General features: G+C 42.3%; 1 protein-coding gene across 6 annotated transcripts in view; it reads right to left on the bottom strand.

Annotated features, from left to right (window-relative positions):
• Nucleotides 1-18,536, bottom strand: part of LDA (limit dextrinase) — a 297,784-nt gene that overhangs the window by 72,946 nt on the left and 206,302 nt on the right. For 5 of the 6 annotated variants that reach the window (XM_087663138.1, XM_087663137.1, XM_087663134.1 and 2 more), the window contains exons 21-23: nt 9,777-9,833; nt 6,879-6,947; nt 5,947-6,003 (exon numbers count right to left, since the gene is read on the bottom strand). In XM_087663138.1, coding sequence (XP_087519264.1) covers nt 5,947-6,003; nt 6,879-6,947; nt 9,777-9,833 — 183 coding nt within the window. The remainder of the gene's footprint in view (nt 1-5,946; nt 6,004-6,878; nt 6,948-9,776; nt 9,834-18,536) is intronic. The other variant, XM_087663136.1, reaches the window with a different exon arrangement.

An 18,536-nucleotide genomic window follows, 5' to 3' on the forward strand; every position in this document is an offset into this window, starting at 1 on the left:
TATAAAAATTACACGGCGCAGCGAACAGAATCTGAGAAAGAGATAGAGAGTACACAACAAATAAGAGGAGAATTTAAAATTTTCCTTAGCTCCAAATAACTGATACAAAGATGGCTTTGTCCACCTGTGCGCTTCTACTGTGAAGCTTAGATGGTGATCTAGATAGAAGATAGGTGAAGAGCTTAAGGCTAGCTCGAACAACTCTGATTGGGTGAAAGATAGATGATTGATGGTTGTGAAGGAGCTTAGCTTTTATAGCCTGTGAAGGGGGTCATGATGGATGACCTTCCATATGCACCTGTGTCTGTTGACCTTCCATGTGCACGTGTCTGTTGACCTTCCATGTGCGGCTCTACTAGTTAGCTATGGAATATTCCCTTTACCGTTTGCTCCCCTGATAACTCCCTTACCCCACAACTCGTTGCAATGTGCCTTGAGTTGCTATCAACTTAACTACTCGGTCTAACCCAAAGATTACACCCGCAACAGTCACCTTTTTGCCATCCGGTCACATAGACCTCAATTGAAATACAAGTCAAGACTCAACCAATATCCGGGCTCACATATGGCCTCTTCTCATAATCGGGGCCTTACAACTTTGAGCACCATGGATCATTGATGGCACCTTATGAGGGTGGGGCATTGAGTGAACTATCTCCTCAGCCCAATCCCGAGTCTTTGAAGATGAACTTGAAGCAAATCCTTCATAAGTGCTTTGGTAAAGATATCCGCTCCATTCTCCTCTATTACACAGTAGACTAGTTGCACTATCCCATCCTTGATCAAATCACGCACCTAGTGAAACTGGATCTCTATATGTTTGGTGCGCGCATGAAATACTGGATTTTTGGCAATGGCGATGCAACTCTGACTGTCACATCTCAGCACACTTGGTTCTTCATCCTGCACTCCCATATGCCATACGATCCTTCTCAACCATACTGCTTCACATGCAGCCAAACAAGCTGGCTTGTACTCTGCTTCAATGCCACTATTGGCTGCTTCTTACTAATCCAAGAGAAAATTCCTGAACCCAAAGAGAAACGATAACCAGAAACTAACTTCCTGGAATCACTGTCTCCTGCCCAATCTAAGTCACAGTTCCCCAGCAGAGAAGTTCCGGAACTATATGTGATACCATAGTAAAGAGTTTCCTTCAAGCATATGAGTACCCGCATCCCAACTTTCCAATGACTCACATGAGGTTTGTTTGAGAACTTGGTCAAAACACCAATAGAAAAACTGATATCTAGTCTAGTGTTACACAAGTAGATCAGACTGCCGACCAATCTCCTGTACCTACCAATGTCTACTAGTGCTGATGTATCCTCAACAGATAACTTTGCATTCACCTCCATACATGTAGCTATCTCCTTGCACTCGGTTATGCCAAATGCCTCACGATCTCCCATGCATACTTCTTCTTAGAGATGAAGATCTTTCCTAGCTCTTGCCAAACTTCAATCCCCAAACAATAGTGCAACAAGCCCAAGTCTGTCATTTCAAACTCAAAACTCAAAAGCCTTTCGAGTTTGGTTGATCATATCTTCATAGTCAGCTGTAATAATAAGGTCATCCATATATAGGACAATCACTACAAAATTTTCAAGATCCCTGTAAACATACAAGTTAGCATCTGAGGCACATCTTCTGAAGTTTAAGTTTAAAAACAACTTATCTATCCACTGGTACCATGCTCTCGGAACTTGTTTCAGCCCATACAATGCCTTCTCTAGCTTACACACTTTGTTCTCAGAATGGGAGGCATCAAACCTTGGTGATTGAGCCACGTATATCTCCTCCTTGAGGTCAACATTTAAAAACGTTGACTTAACATCCATTTGGTAAACTGGCCACTGCTTGTGGGCAGCCACTACAGTACTGTGTGAATAGTGGTTATTCTAGCAGTTGAGCAAATGACTCTTAAAAATCAAACACTTCAACCTATGAAAATCCCTGTGCAACCAGTCTAGCTTTGTACTTTTCTAAGGTACCATCAGCCTTGTACTTTATCTTGCACATCCACTTGGTGCCAATAACCTTCTGCTTTGCTGGCCCATCTACTAGCTCCCAAGTATCATTCTTCATTATGCTATCATACTCCGCTTGGATAGCTACCTTCCATGTTGGATCTTTAAGTGCTTCTTCAAAGTCAATTGGCTCCTTTACTTCTCTCGTAAATAACAACCATCAAGGCCATATTGACTATGTGAGCAAAAGCCCTCCTTTGCACCTCTGTTCTCTGAGACCTCCTTGGTCCATCTGCCTTCTCCTCATGAGATGTGGGCATACTATTATTGTGGTCACAGAGCTGCTTCACCCAACGCGACAATGCCTTTTCCAATGGGGTGATGTCAAGTTGGTAAACTTTATCCTCATCATTTGAAGATGCCCGATAAGGATAGGGACAGCTCTCAAGACAGGCTCATAGTGAACTACTTCTTCGCTTCATGATAAAGTGGAAGAACTTGCCTTCTTCTCCTCCACTGCATGCACCTACTCCTTGAACACCACATCACGGCTCGCAATGATCTTGTTTGCCTCTTGGTTTTTCCTTTGAGAGCCTTTGTGTAGCTCCGATTTAGAAACTAGGCTGCAGTATTAACAACTTCGGCCCAAAAATGGTTAGGCAATCCCTTGCCCTTTAGCATACATCTTGCCATCTCCACAATGGTGTGATTCCTGTGTTCCACAACACCGTTCTGCTGAGGTATGTGAGGCGTCGTCAATCGACACTTGATCCCTTTACTCTTGCAAAAGTCTTCAAACCCCTTTGACTTGAACTCACCATCACCATCTCTTCTAAATTTCTTCACACTTTTCCCTATTTCATTCTCAATAAGTTTTAGTCATTCTTTAAACTAACCAAAAGCTCGAGCCTTATCACGAAGGAAGTATACCCACATCTTCCTACTATAGTCGTCCACAATCAACATAAAATAAGAAGATCCCCCCAAGGCCTGTGTAGGCATTTTACCGCACAAGTCAACATGCACCAACTCTAGAGCAGCTTGTGCTCTATTCTTGCTTTCCTGTGGAAATGCCTTTCTCTGTTGCTTGTCCATCATACAAGCTTCACATGGTTCCTTCAATTCAATCACTGCGGGTAGGTGAGCAATCATACCTTACTTGTGCATCTCCTTCAATACTACAAATCCGATGTGTCCAAACCTTTCATGCCAAAGCTTACTTGTTCCCACTCTAGCGGTGGATGTAAGAGCACTTAGCTCATACAGGTTGTTCCTTCTTTCTCCTTTGCCAACAACTTTGCCAGGATTGTCGAGAATTTGTATACCTATCTTCTTGAATCTCACTTCATGACCAAGATCAATTATGGCAGCAATTGATAATAAATTTCTCCTAATTTCGGAAACATACAACACATTTGAAAGCTTTTTGACTTCACCATTTGCAACAACAAAACAAATAGTACATGTGCCCGCAGCAGGGCATTTTGCATCATTTCCAACCGTCACAGTAATGGATTATTGTAGAGGCTATATAGAATGATATAGACCTTTCTTCTTAGTCATATGACGAGATCCAACACCCATGAGTCAATGGTAGATTCTTATTGTGCCGAGGAGCACACTTCTTCAATGGTCGCCATGAATAACTCCAACTCTGCTTCAGCCGTATTGGTTGTCTCTTTCCCTTTACTTTAAAGGGTACCATTCTTTTTATCTATCTTCTTGACACAACAATCTGCGATTGCATGTCCTTTCTTCTCCTAGTAGAAGCACTCTCCTTGAAACTTCTTTTTACCGTCCTCCTTCTTTTTGGCACTATCATTTTTTGTGGAGCAACCACCTTTGCCTTTTGCATTGGCAAAGAATGCACCATCTCCATTGTTGCTTCCATCTCGAGCTTTCAACCTCAACTCCTCTATCAATAATGCACAAAACTCCTCAAAAGTCAAAGCTTGAGGTCTCACCTGAGTATTAATGGCAATTACTAGTCCATCAAACTTTTGTGGATAAATCCGAAGACACCTCCAAGCTAGCTCCTCACTACTCTTTTGTATCCCAACACCAGCCATCTCGTCACATAGATTCTTAATCTCAGTGATGAATGCTTCAGCCGTCTCTCCTTCAATAAACTTCTCCGCTGCTAGTTGATTCTCCAAGTTTTGAATCCTTGTTTGGTTTGCGTTTCATACTGACTCCTCAGTACATTCCAAGCCTCTGATGCTTTGGCTGTATCCTGAATCAAAGTCAGAATTGTGCAAGAACAGCTTGTAACTAAGGCACACAATGCATCTGCATTCCTGCGTTTCCAAGCTCGTAGAAGATTTGCATTCGGAGGAATCATCACACTAGAATTTGATGGGTCGGGGATAGGCTGTGGTTCTGCATCATTCCACACCACAATCTTCAAAAGCTCATAAGAATCAAGGATGGTTGTAAAACTTCCACAAGGTGTAGTTTGTACCATCTAACTTGCCTTCACTGAAGGTTAATGGATGAATCCTCAGTGTTTGAAAAGTCCATACAACACTACCACCTCCTGCACCACTTTCTGATGTGTCAAAATCACTTCCGCAAGATGACATAGTTCCTCTTTGTTGTTGAAGCCTTTGCCTCTTGCGCACTCTTCGATCCCTAGAGCCCCCTGGGCTCTCATACCATGTAAAAATTACACGGCGCAACAAACAGAATCTAAGAAAGAGATAGGGAGTACACAACAAATAAGAGGAGAATTTAAAAATTTCTTTAGCTCCAAACAACTTATACAAAGATGGCTCTGTCCACCCCTGCACTTCCACTATGAAGCTTAGATGGCGATCTAGACAGAAGATAGGTGAAGAGCTTAAGGCTAGTTGGAACAACTCTGATTGGGTGAAAGATAGATCATTGATGGTTGTGAAGCGGTTTAGCTTTTATAGCATGTGAATGGGAACATGATGGATAACCTTCCATATACACTTGTGGCCATTGACCTTCCATGTACACGTGTCTATTGACCTTCCATGTGCCCATGTGTTTGTTGACCTTCCATATGCACTGTGTTTGTTGACCTTCCATGAGCACCTCCACTAGTTGGCTAGGGAATATTCCCTTTACCGTTGGCTAGGACCCCCGATAACTCCCTTACCCCGCAACTTGATGCAATGTGCCTCAAGTTGCTACGAGCTTAACTACTCCGTCTAACCCAAAGTTAAACTCACAACGGTCACTTTTTTGCCATCCAGTCACATAGGCCTCATCTGACATACAAGTCAGGACTCAACCAATATCCGGGCTCATATATGGCTTCTTCTCACAATGGGGGCCTTACAACTTTGAGCCCCATGGATCATTGGTGGCACCTTGTGACAGTGGGGCATTGAGCATATCTAACAAATGCAATACTAATAACTTGCCACCTGAATGAAATGGAGGGAAGTGGGAAATGTTAAATCTGGATACTAGCTAATGTTCATCAAATCATAGTTTGCCATGGTGAACTCCCAGTGTTCAATGCTCACCAAGAAAAATGGTTCAACCAGACAGTAGATGCTTATACCAAATATAAATTGTTACAATGTAAACACTTGAACAGCTGCTCAAAACAAGCTGTTCATTCACATCACAGCACTCCATTTGGAGCCTCGGTCATAAATTTACATCAGCTGGAAAACAACAGGGAGAGAATTTATGTAAAGGGTTATGTAATCCTGCATACAGTATCATTCAAGTTCCAATAGTGATATCTCATCATAATACTGAACTACTTCATCAAAGCTTTTCAGATCCTGGTTCAGACTGGCTGTTTGTGAAACTTTGTCCTTAAGCTCGTGCAGACAGAAGAATTTTAAAAACCAAGGGCACTTGTGTAGTGAAAGAAACAAAGACATCATCGTAAACTTATAACAATAACTATCATCGTAATTACCATTGAAAACACATGTATTTACAAATTGAGGCCATTTGTACAAAAAAAGTATATCTTGGAAACAAAACTTACCTTTAACATGATCAAATCAAACAAAGTTTCATTGTCATGAGCCGACACATAATTGATCTGCATATATAATTCAAAAGTGGCAAAGAATTTAGTAACCCAAGTGCAGCCATAATGTGAAGTCACACTTTGCATGTACATATGCATACACATGTTCACTGGCATTTGGTTTATGAATTTCGAACCAATGGAAGGCTTGTATATGGGAACTCCCAATTACTCAAAAACCACAATAACTCCCAATTATTCGCAAGGGAAGACTGCTATATGGGAACTCCCAATTCCTCAAAAACCACAATAGGAGGAGGAAAACAAGTGGAAGCTGTTTCAACTTTTCTCTATGCAAAGTAGCTAAGGTTGTGTGCAAACATTACTGCTACTTTCCTAATAAAGGCTGATGACTGAAACATAAAGCAATCCGTATGTCTAACAACCATGGAGATCAATGCAACCAAGTCCACAATACACCAGCACATTCAGACAATCAAAGAAGCAGCAAGAAATTGTGATCAATTGTATGTTGCAGCCCAGGTGCCACTAGCCAAGCAGGTAGATTCTACTTAAGAAGCGAGTGGATTAACCCAGTCTCATCAATGGGAATTGTTGCATAAAAATTTAGTGACAAGAGCCAACCATGTCCAATAATTATTATCTTGCATAATGAACATAAATTGATAAAACTTCTTGCACAAACATTTAGTCACAAGATCCAAACAATAACTATCACCTAGCAAAATCACAATCCCCTTATAACACTCTTTCACACACACCAAAATTTCATGGCCACATAAAATTTCAGGTATGTAACAAAACAATCATAAATGGATTTGGTCAATAAAGACATGTTGGAAACACCACTTTTCGTGCAGAAGTATGTACCACACATCTCAGCCCATCTTTCCTGATTATCCATTTATATGTGAGAATGTTCCTACCGTCTCATCTGGGTTGTCAGCATAGCCTACAGGCCTTCCGTCGTGTGTAAGGACAGTCTTTCCCGTTTTCTGCAAATAAAGGAAACAATCTCACAATCTAACAATTTTCTTAAAAACCTTGCAAGGGACAATCTGGATAATAAATACATGTAGAAGTCAAAGTTTGATCATGTAAAAGGCATATGCATAGCTTAGAGAACAGTCACACCGCTACTAGGAAATGAGAATTTCCAAAGCCCCATGCCTAACACTGAATGCATAGTCACAGGAGTCCTGCAAATAACTGAAACCATGGAGCAGCTACACCACATATGACATCTGGTGATATCATACATGAAACATGCTAGAGAAATAACCCTCTAAAGCGATCGCCGATCAATATGAACATGAATTCCAGAACCGCCAGAAGAATAGGCCTCTAATGCAACCAATATGAGGATGAAGTTAAATGCAGAGTGGAAGCAAAAAAAGAATATTTCTAGTCTATGAAATGTGCGAAAGCCCAACTAAATGACAAAACACCCCCCTCCACACCCCTGCGGGGTGTCCAAAAGTACACAGAAGTATAATACAATGGCCAAGTGAGAAGCCAATCAACTAGTCTCTTATGCCAAATCGTATGTGACTTTAAATGGAAGACGGTGCTAGAGTCCCAAGTATGAATATAAGCATATGTTACGAGTCCTCAAGTAATCTCTCCCATCTCCCTGTCTGTATGAATAATCTCTATCCAGATCCTAGAGAGAGTCTCTGTAGTAAATGTGTCCTGCTTTTGTATTACATGACTACATCTCGCTGTTCAAGTGAACCAAGCAATGCTAGCACTCAACTTCCATATCTGACAGTGTCCCTCAGTCTTGAGCGCTTTCAAAAGATAAGGAGTGGCTCCCTTGATTCATGAAAAATCTCATATCCACAGCCAGGTCTTTATTTGTAATCCAAGCAACTATACCTTCAGTACCTATCATACCCTTCATTGTACTGTGGAACACTATTGTGGCATGTAGTCTCTACAATATGTGATACAGAAAATACAATGGCAACAAGCAAGCTTGCATTGCCTCACCATGTTGCTAGTAGGGAGGCCTCCTTCCAAACAAAAAACTTATCCAATCTCTTTTTGCCCTCACGCAAAGGTTGCTCGACTAAAAACATTTAGATGATGTACAAGGCTCCATCTTGCTAGCAAACAAAAGCCATGTGGATAGCTATGAACATAACTTAACATGCCACACCAGCAAGTTGTAGGAAAAAAACAACTACTGAAGACTGATCATGAATGAACAAGAAGCAAACTGGAACAAGTGATCTCCATCCATGGAGCAGTAACATTGTGAATGAAACCTGCAAATGCCACAGGACCCACTTCCCACAACACCAATCATCATGTCCAACCAATATGACAATGAATCTTTGTAGCTCAATGAAATACAAAAGCCTTTCTTATTCTCTCTGTTAAAGACCAGTCCATCACATGACATGATAAAATACATGGGAATATTGACCTGCAAACTAGCAGTTGGTTGCATTTTACCCGAACAAATGCAAGTTCTTCCACCCAAATCTAGGGCATTTGACAGTCTAATGTCCAAACTCGTGGCAACCTGAGACAGTGTCCCTCTTGCAGAAGGACAATGATCAGCTATTGAGCCATAGTCTCACTTGCTACAATCTCAATAGCAACAGAGATTCTCTTGAGATTCACAACAGCTACCCAAATTTGGAGACACCTACCTCAGTTAGAAGAGCAAAATTTGGAGACATCTACCTTGGTTACCATAGCAACAAATAATGTCAACACTACTATTATGACCAAGAGATGTCTGAAGTCTTCCACTAATGGATTGTATTCTATTGCTAATGTTCCAGAGAATTAGAGCACAGACTTGGATAAGTCTTTTCTCTAGAGAGAGATTTGCTTTCTCTGATAGCCCCAGGCAATTAGGGACCCTTTTGCTTCAATGTCAAAGAGGATAGCACACTTATGAGGGTAGGATGCTAACTTGGCAGAGGATGCAGGCTGAAATCGCCTGAGGATCAGGTCGCAGCCCATTGTGATCAGAAGGTGCATGTTGATCTGAACCCAACCACTGCCCCACAATGAGGGGAATTCTGGGCTTACAAAGGAAGCCACTGACAAAGACTTGATGGCATCCAACAAAGCAGGTTTGGAGGGAACGCTTTCATAGCAACACAGATAGAGGTATTCTGTTCTTTCAATACATCTAAAATGGGGAAACGATTTCAGATGTGCATAATTGGGGTGATCTGAGCAATTGCACAGCGTGCCAAAATTTTCGTAAATAACTCTAGAGAGCTTTGGGTTGACAAAGATTACAATATTTGGCTAAGGGCACGGCACCTACAGGGTTGGCAGTAGGTGCTTGGCTTGGTTTTGGCAGAGTACAGTGACATGCTCCCCATTTGGTGAGATTGAGGAAATTTGGAAACACTGTTTGGGATTCTTGTGTCCAAAATATCGTGACTCCTATGTCTGCCTGTTTCAGGGGCTCCAGGATATGAATATCAAATGATTCATGTTAAGTAGTTAAAATTTGGAATATATGTCTCCAGAACTCTCTAAAACATTTCAAGCAGCCAGTCCTTTAGCATGGGAGACTCAATACGAGAATTATCTCAAAGCAAAAAATATCTAGTAAAGCTTGCAGGTGTCACAGTCTAAAGGGAAAAAAATGAGAAACACAGAACACAGAAACTAGTCAAGGGAAAATTTGCATTCAATCAGGCATTCTGCTATATAAGTTACATCTGTCTTGTCAAGCATCAACACATGCAGAATAAAATTAAACTCGTACTGCTGCTTCAGCAATGCTAAGCTTATTGATCTGACCACATGAACTGAAAACTTCAACATGAATGGGTCACTATGCCTGGTACCTCAACCCCTTGGTGATCTGTGACTATAAAGTCCCTTAGGTTCCCAGCAAGACCAACCTGTCCAGAAGGTAACAATCACAATATGTAAATCCAAATGCAGACAGGTGCACTCAGCGCTGAGTTGTGCTAAAGATCATTACAATTCTAATCATAAAAAGCAAACAATTGCCTCGACGGTTGAAAATACAACTATGCAGGTACAACTATGGTGATACAGACAATCTCAAGACCATACATGATTCTAGACTCTGCATAGGTTGTCATGTTGCCCATAAGGTATATATCATTGTGTTATATGTTATTTATTCCAGCTTCCCATTTTCATATCAACGATGACAACATTCTTCTTTTTCTTTCTCAAGGACAAGACATTTCTATAATTACAACTTGGAGAAGTCAAACTGAGTTAAAAATACATAGCACAAAGACGTCCCTTTAAAGAGCAACTGATTACATCATAAGTACAATAGTTGTGTGAACAACAAATCTAGTGGAACATATGTTGAGCTGAAAAATGCCTTAAAAACTTAAGCCATTCAATTATTGCCCAAGTTTTTACTAAATTACCAAACTTTCCTAGAGTGTCAATGTCCCATAAGCCAAACCCTGATTTGAGAAGATCCACATCTATAGTAGACGGCTGCCTGACTATCAATGTTAATCCTGTCTTGCAGATTGTTGGCACCCCATATACTGCTGTCTACACCCCTTCCCAAGCGGATACCTCAGTTCATGCTCCTGTCCACCAGCTAGGCACCAGTTTCCAGCCTTCATCCAGCTTGCATTTGCAAATGATCAGCCATCATCAGCCTCCAGACTACTTTGTTTTGCTTCCAGCAATCCCTAGACAACTGCCGCATCATCAGCCACTTGTCCCCTGCCCTCCAAACTGCTGCATTTCCAGCCAGCAGCTGCTGTCCTGCCTTCACAGTCAGTCCGAGAGCTGTTTATTGTCAGTTTGCTGCTGTTTCCACTGCCAAATCAGTCATCGACTTCTTCAGCCCTTTGCTTTTGGGACACTGCAGCCTGCATAGCTGTTTACAGCCATTTAAGAAGCTCGACTGCCTGGAGACTGCCTGCTGCTATTTGGGATCTGTTCAATGTACACCACACTCTCTAACTCATCTCTCTCCCTTGGTCCTTTCAAACACATAGAAGTTGTAGGTTTTGTATTCACTTTAGATAGTGTGTTTACTACATTGGGCATTGTATTATTTATTCATAATTCTTCTTCCATATATTGTCTCTAAGTTCTAGAGTTACCGTTTTGTGCCTTATCAAACATTTGTGTCTATCTTCTGTGTTCCAGTATTTCTTTACATGGTATTAGAGCCAGGTACTCTTTGAAGAGACCTAGGCCTTGATTTCAAAGCTCGACATCAAAAATAGGAGCTCTCAAACAAGAGATGCTTCAAACGCTTCCTCACCACTTCCGTCTCTAGAGCTACATTTGTCCCTGCTTCTTCTTCTTATGCTCATGCTTCTATGCAAGATTTTGGGGAAGATTATGAAGAACAGAGGGTTCGGTTTGTCGATTATGGAATAAATTTTGAAGAGGACTAATTTCTATTTGTTAACACACATATAGGTGGTTAAAAGGAAAGATCAAACACATCTTTCTCTAGCTTCTCTTCTTTGAGTTTTGCTTCTCATAGTCAATCTGATGTTGGTGTTTCACCTTCATTTCCATCTGCATCTACATGTTAATTTACATCATTTAATTAAAATCAAATGACAATTTAACCGTTTGATGGTCATGGCTTTGACCTTTGAAAGCCTGTATGCAAAGCATATTGTTCTTAAAGGATTGTGAGGATGCTTTTTGCAAGAAGATAAACCCACACAAATGTCTGATGCAGATTGGGCCAGAGTAAACAAAAAGGCTGTGTCTTACGTTAAGATGGGTGTCACTAATGACATCTTGACAGACATTAAGGGTTTAGATACAGGTTATGCTACCTCATGAGTTTGCACACTGCTATGCAGATCATTGCTTATACATGAAAAAGGATACAGATGGCAATCCCATCATACTTGTCTTGTATGTGGATAATATGTTGCTAGCTGGGAAAAGAAAGACTAGCTTGGATGCTCTCAAAAATCAGCTGAAATTAGCCTTCTCCATGAAAGATTTAGGGAATGCAGAGCATATTTTGGGCATGCGAATTCGTAGAGATAGAATGCAGAAATTGCTATCTTTATCTCAAGAAAAGTACATTGAAAATGTACTGGACAGATTTAACATGGCTAAAGCTAAGCCTTTTCGGGTACCCTTACCTCCTTACCTTAAGCTTAGCAAAGCAACAGCCCAAAAGATGACGTGGAAGCAAATGATATGAAAGGAGTCCCTTATACATCAACTTCTGGCTCTCTTATATATGCTATGGTTGCTACTCGTCCAAACATTGCTCATGCAGTGGGAGTTGTTAGCAAGTTTATGTCAAATCCTAGCAAAACACATTGGGAGGCTGTCAAGTGTATTCTTGGATACCTAAAGGGTACACAAAGAAAGTGTATTTGCTCCACGCAAGGTACACTTAGTTTGCAGGGTTATTGTGATGCAGACATGGCAGGTAACTTGGACACTCGTAGGTCCACCAATGGGTATGTCTTCACACTTGCTATTGGGGTTGTTTCTTGGTTTTCAAGGTTGCAGAACATCGTTGCACTAAGTACCACTGAAGCTGAATACATATCAGCTACTGAAGCTTCTAAGGAAGCTATATGGTTGAGCAAACTTGCAGAAGATCTGGACATGTCTATGGGTACTATAGTTTTGAGATGTCATAGCCAAAGTGCTGTGTATCTGGCTAAGAATGCCATGTATCATTCACGCACAAAGCATATAGATGTGCGATATCACTTCATCAAATAGATTCTGGAAGATGGTCAACTCACATTGACCAAGATCAAAACACAAGACAACCCAACAGATGTTCTCACTAAAAGTCTAAGCAAAGCTCAACACAAGCATTGGATACGACTCGTAGCAGTTGGTTAGTTACACATTCACATCGGGCCTTTAAGTGGGAGGTTATTGGGATAAAGGTCTGGTTTAACCCTTGTGTATAGTACATGCACATTGTACATGTGAATGCACCCTTATGTGCCCTAACTATAAATACATTTTACTCTTTGTGTACCAACACATTGTTGGTACACTCTTATCGAATTGTACTTGACTCTGCTCTCTCTCTCTCTAGCTGGCACACTCTCACACTCACTCCTCCTTGAACTTCGATCTCTCTCGGCTGAGCTCCTCAACAGTACAAGGGCTCTACCCCCCAACCAGACCCTCATTTTGCTCAATGTGAGGTTGTACACTCTTGGAAAGCACAGAATGCTTCCACCATAGTTGAGTTCATGCAAGGCTTACTTCTAGAATTTCATTCACAGCTTCAGCACTTTGACCTTACATCTGAGCGATGAAAACATTTGACTAACCACTATGCACCTCAGGATAGGACTTGCCATATCAATCTAGACCATGAACTCCAAGTGTTGAAAATCGCCTCTACAATGACCTTAAGATCAAATTAGCAAAATACCACCATTTACTTACTACTATAGAACTTCCTAAGGCCCTTGATGACTAATTCATACTATTCTTAAACAAGTCTCCAACAAAGAAATACTTCCATTTTTTTTCAACAAGTTATCTCATGGCCTACTATGCATGCTTTTTATGGGTTTTGAGTGTCAGCTCTTAAGTTATGCTCGATTGTTCGACCAATTCCTTAAAACAATCTCTCTCACATTTTGAGAGAGCTCTTATTACCACTTCTCAAAGGTGGTAGCAAGGGAAAAGCAAGAAGGCTCAAAACCAAACTAGAAATTAAAATAGTGAGTCAAAAGGGGAGTCAGAAGGGAACACCCAATCTACACTTAAATCGGGGTTGCACAATGTACACAACAAAAACAAATACTCCTATCAAAAGGTTGGCCATTTTGACAATGAATCATGCATACACATATACTCCTAATTATTAGATAGAAAAGCTCATGTCCCAAGCAAAGCTTTTGATTTTTGAGGGCTACCCTTTTAAGGCTAAAGCATACCCAGTGCTTCATCCTAAAACATACTAAGCCATTACCCAAAGAGATGTTGTCTTTAACGAGGGGATATCATGCAACCCCTTGCACTAGCTTTCAAGCCTATTTCTTATCCTACATCACCCAACATAGTGCCACCTCAACTTGTTCTACTACCCGCTCCTAACTCGCGAGTAGATACTTCAGCTCCCAAACCTACTTCCAGGGACCCATTATCTCACTAGTACCAGCAAACCATGCGAGATTCGAGGATTCTTCCATGGGATCCCATTTCAAAGAGAACCATCGAATTTGCTAGACTCGCACCAAACGCTTCATTTGCATCACCTTTACAATAGATTATATAGTGCATTGTGAGCCAAACAGTTGGGAGAAGGCTCTATAGCATCACCAATGGTCAGAGGCCATGGAAAAGTAGCTTGAGAGCATCAATGAGAACAAAACCTAGATCTTAGTGAATCATTCGTGCCACAACAAGGTCATTGGGACTAAGTGGATTTTCCACACTATAATAAATGTTGATGGAACCTTTGATAAGTACAAGGCTTGCCTTGTGATATGAGGGTTTCGAGAAAAGCAAGGAATTGATTATGAAGAGACCTTTGGACCAACTACGTGATTCACATTATTCCATTTGTTGGTTGCACTGGCCACTCATCATTGTTGGCCGATTTATCAGATGCATTTTAAAAGTGCCTTTCTAACCAGTTATTTGAAGGAGTAAGTCTATGTGGAGCATATAAAACCACTTTAGGGGGGGTTAGCTATATCTTATTTTATATTGATAACCTGTTGATCACGGGCCTAGATTTGACACGAGGATGAGATCTTTCTCTCAACAAAAATATGCCCTTAATTTAGTGGAACAGTATTACACCAATTAGACACAGCCTCTCACCACACTTCTTGATACTATTGCGAAGCTTTCTAAGAATCCTCATGGTAAGCACTTTGATAAGCACACCTATCACTCTATGGTAGGGAGTCTTCTCTGGTTAATTCACACTAGGCCACTTCTTGCATTCTCAATTTCATTACTTTGTCAATATTTCAATGCACTAAAAATATCACATCAGATTGCTTGTTTGCATCTGTTGAGAGATGCTAAGTATACTTATTCTTATGGCTCGCACTATGACAAAGGTTTGATATTGCAAGGGTGATCCCACACCTGGATAATAATAGCAACAAATCTGACCTCAAAATCATTCCCAGGCCTCGCAGCATGATTGTCTTTTTAAAAATAGTGAATCCCGATCTACCGGTCCTTCATCAACAAGAACAATAGTCTCTTATCTCCATAGAAATAAATTCTTCACCACTCCTTGTGTGAAGAAGGCCCCTCACAATAAGCTTAACCATAAGCACTCTAAGAAGCTAGGTCAATGATCCCCAAACAACCCCTAGATTTGAACTAAATGACAACATCCCAAGCTAGTGTAAGGTACCCCACTGAAGTACCTTGGGGAACCCAAGTAAATTTCCCATCTGGCCTCCAACTTAGTGCTGAGCATCACAAACCCAAAAATCCATAGGATTTCTGCCAATCGATAAGAGCCCTTGGGGCTCTATAAAAAACCTCCATCATAACTACAAATACCCTGGAGCTCCCCTCATCACCATCCAAATAAACAAATGTGTCATCTACAAAATCTACATGCAAAGTTGCCCAAACTCTTTTTTGGGTAATCTAATGCCATAGATGCATGTGGATCTATCCCCTTAAAACCAGCCTGTAGCCTCTTCTACAAACACAAAAACTAGAGGTGCAATGGGGAAGGCCTATCTCATTGACCTCTATATGCTAATACCATCACCTTTGGAGCTACCAATGAGAACCTCGATATGATCTGAGAAATAGAGATCTCCTAAACCTCTAACCACTACCTGGAAAACCCATCCTCAGCATAGTGCAGTCAAGAAACTCCCAACCTATCATAAACCTTCTCGAAGTCAAGAAGCAACATAATGAGATCCTCTCTCTTGGACCACACTCTATCTGGCATACTTTGTTTGGGTAGGGTGAATTATGTTTGGCATGAGAAGAGAGTGTTGTTTACTAACAACTGTAGCAAGGCATACCTTGTTTGGGTAGGGTGAATTATGTTGGGCATGAGAAGAGAGTGTTTGAGACTAATAATTTTAGCAAGGATCTTATATGTTTTTCCAAGCAAACTGATCAGTCTCCACTGAGTGATCCCAATTCTTGGGATGAGATGAATGGATCCCTCAAACAGCCTCCCTAACATCTCTCTTGATGCAATAATCTCTTAGAATGCTGCAAGAAGCCCTATGTTGACAAAGTTACGAGTAGCTCCAGAAGAAGGCCCTTTTCAATTCATCATCCCCTAGGAAGTTCCCTATAAACAAGGCTAGAAAAGCATCTATGAGCTCCTCCTTTGAAAAAGAAAGGGGTCTGCTAATACTCTTAGTGACCAATCTCTCGTCTGCCACACAATCTCTCTATCTTTCTCACAGTATAGAAATTTATAGCCACCTGCCCAACCTATTAAGCCATTGATCTACTCTCTCAAATCTCCTAACACTTTGTCGAGAGTGTCTAGAATCTATAGTCTGGAAGAAATGTTTGTGTACTTACACTCTTACCTAGCTTTATTTATAGCCTTCATCTCTACATTTGCCAAATGCATCCTCTGAGCCACCCACCTGCAACCTAGGCAACTTTCTTCCTCTCATTGAACTACTAACAATGAAGCTCTACTGGCCCTCTCTCTGTCCACAAGAGGTTCTCACTTGCTCCTAGCCTCCTCTCTGAAAATAGAGTTGATCACATGCAGGCACTCATCCAAATTCCTATCTACCCTCCTGTGTGAAAAGGGCCTTGCCTCACGGATCCTAGCAATGTCCTTCCAAGATCCTCATCTTAATAAGTTGAGCAAGAATGCTCAAACTGATAGTGGTTGCTCTGAATCCCTGCAAAAGAACCACTTGCCGCAATGTATAATTTACTAAACTAGACCCAAAACAATGCCAACAAGGGCCCTTCTACCACATGCCCAATCCTCCACATAAAATATACCAATTCAGCAGAATATTCTAGCCCCTACTGCCTTGTCTCTCTCAGAAGACTGAAGAGATCTTTTTGATCTACCAAACTCTACCATGAACTAAGGGTCTTGTCCTATAGTCTGGAAGACAAGACTCCCAAGCTGCCTACTCTCCTCCTTATCTATGTTGCCACTAATACTAACGGTGTTGGTACGTCTAGCATTTTTTTCCAAGAAAAGAAATTTCTATTCACAACACCTTGGCAAATAACCTAAGGTAAAATACAAAGTACAAGGAACTCTGTGAAGATTAACTAAGTACATCACAAATACAATGGTTGTGTGAAGAACCAATCCAATGAGCTGTAACGCCAAACCATATGAGGGATATTGCAAAAGAAAGTTCCCGAATGCCATGTCCGCAGAAAAGCCTCTCTTCACTTGCTCATCCTCTCAAACCTACCCTACATCCTCTCCCATCTCCCGCAAAGAGTGTGAATGATCTCTGTCCAGATCCTTGATAGAGTCTATGCTCTCGATACATCCAGAAGGTCAATAGCGTGGCTGCATCTCGCAGTCCAAATATACTAGGCTATGATACTAGCAATCAACTCCCATCTATGGCAATGTCCTTGGGTCCCTCTCTAGAAGTAGTTTGGGAATTGGACGTGGAGATATTGAACAAGCTTCGCCCGTCACATCGTGTTGCTGCCCCCCGCCCTGACTGCTCCATCCCACCAGTCCCCCCGCCTCTCCCTCGCGCCCCTCCCTGTTTTCACCACTGTCGCCATCACACCCCCTCCCCCAGCCATCATCCTGTCTCGCCTGCCCCCCGCCCAGACTGCTCCAACGCGCTAGACCCCGCCTCTCCTTCGCGCCCGCCCCGTTTTCACCTACCCGCCACCATCGCGCACCCTCCCTTGCCCGTCGCCCTATGGCGCACTATCCCCCCCCCCGATGGCGCGTCCGTCTTGCCAACTCCCCTCCCCCCTTGGGGCGATGCCCCCCTGCCTAGTCCCTTGCGCTACCATCCCCCGCGCTGTCTCCCGCCTTGCTGTCCCCTCCTCCCACCAAGGTACCCCCTACGCGAGATCCCCCCCACCCGCTGCCTTCGCCCCGCGGTCCCAGCTCCGTTCGGCAGACCTACCACTCCCCATGCGATGCCCGTCGTAAGCCAGCCATCCGTGGCATCCAACACCTCCCCCACCATCAAAAACAGCAATTCCCCTTCCTCGCCATCACGGGAGGTGAGGAGCCCCAGACACCGACATCCTCCACCCATAGGCTGCCTAGCCCCCTCTTCCTCCCTCATGTAGCCACCAATTCATCTATCCATCCCACCTGCCACACTTACCCGAGGCAGGCACAGCTGCTACCAAGGAGTTTTTTGGAAGTGGGTCGTGGTCTTATTTGAGAGTTCCGGAGAGCAGAGTGTTCGCAATACCCCTGGAGGTGGAAATCCTTGTGGAATGCGAGTCTAGGAGCGGCAAGGTCCATCTATTAGCACCACCGAATGGACCAAACTATGCTTTCTTCTATGAGACGCCGCACACAGAAGCCTAGAAGACTACTCAAGTAGAGGAGGTGAAGAGCCAGGTGGCAGACCACATTTCCCAATAGATGCGAGAAGGTGGACTGACACTTTTCTCCCAACAATGGCTGCGTTGCATGATGGCCATCAACTGGTGGGCAGCGGCCG

The sequence above is a fragment of the Lygodium microphyllum genome, chromosome 22, assembly GCF_053477565.2.
Source record: "Lygodium microphyllum isolate KBCC chromosome 22, Lygodium_microphyllum_v1.1.10, whole genome shotgun sequence".
NCBI classification, from domain to species: Eukaryota; Viridiplantae; Streptophyta; class Polypodiopsida; order Schizaeales; family Lygodiaceae; genus Lygodium; species Lygodium microphyllum.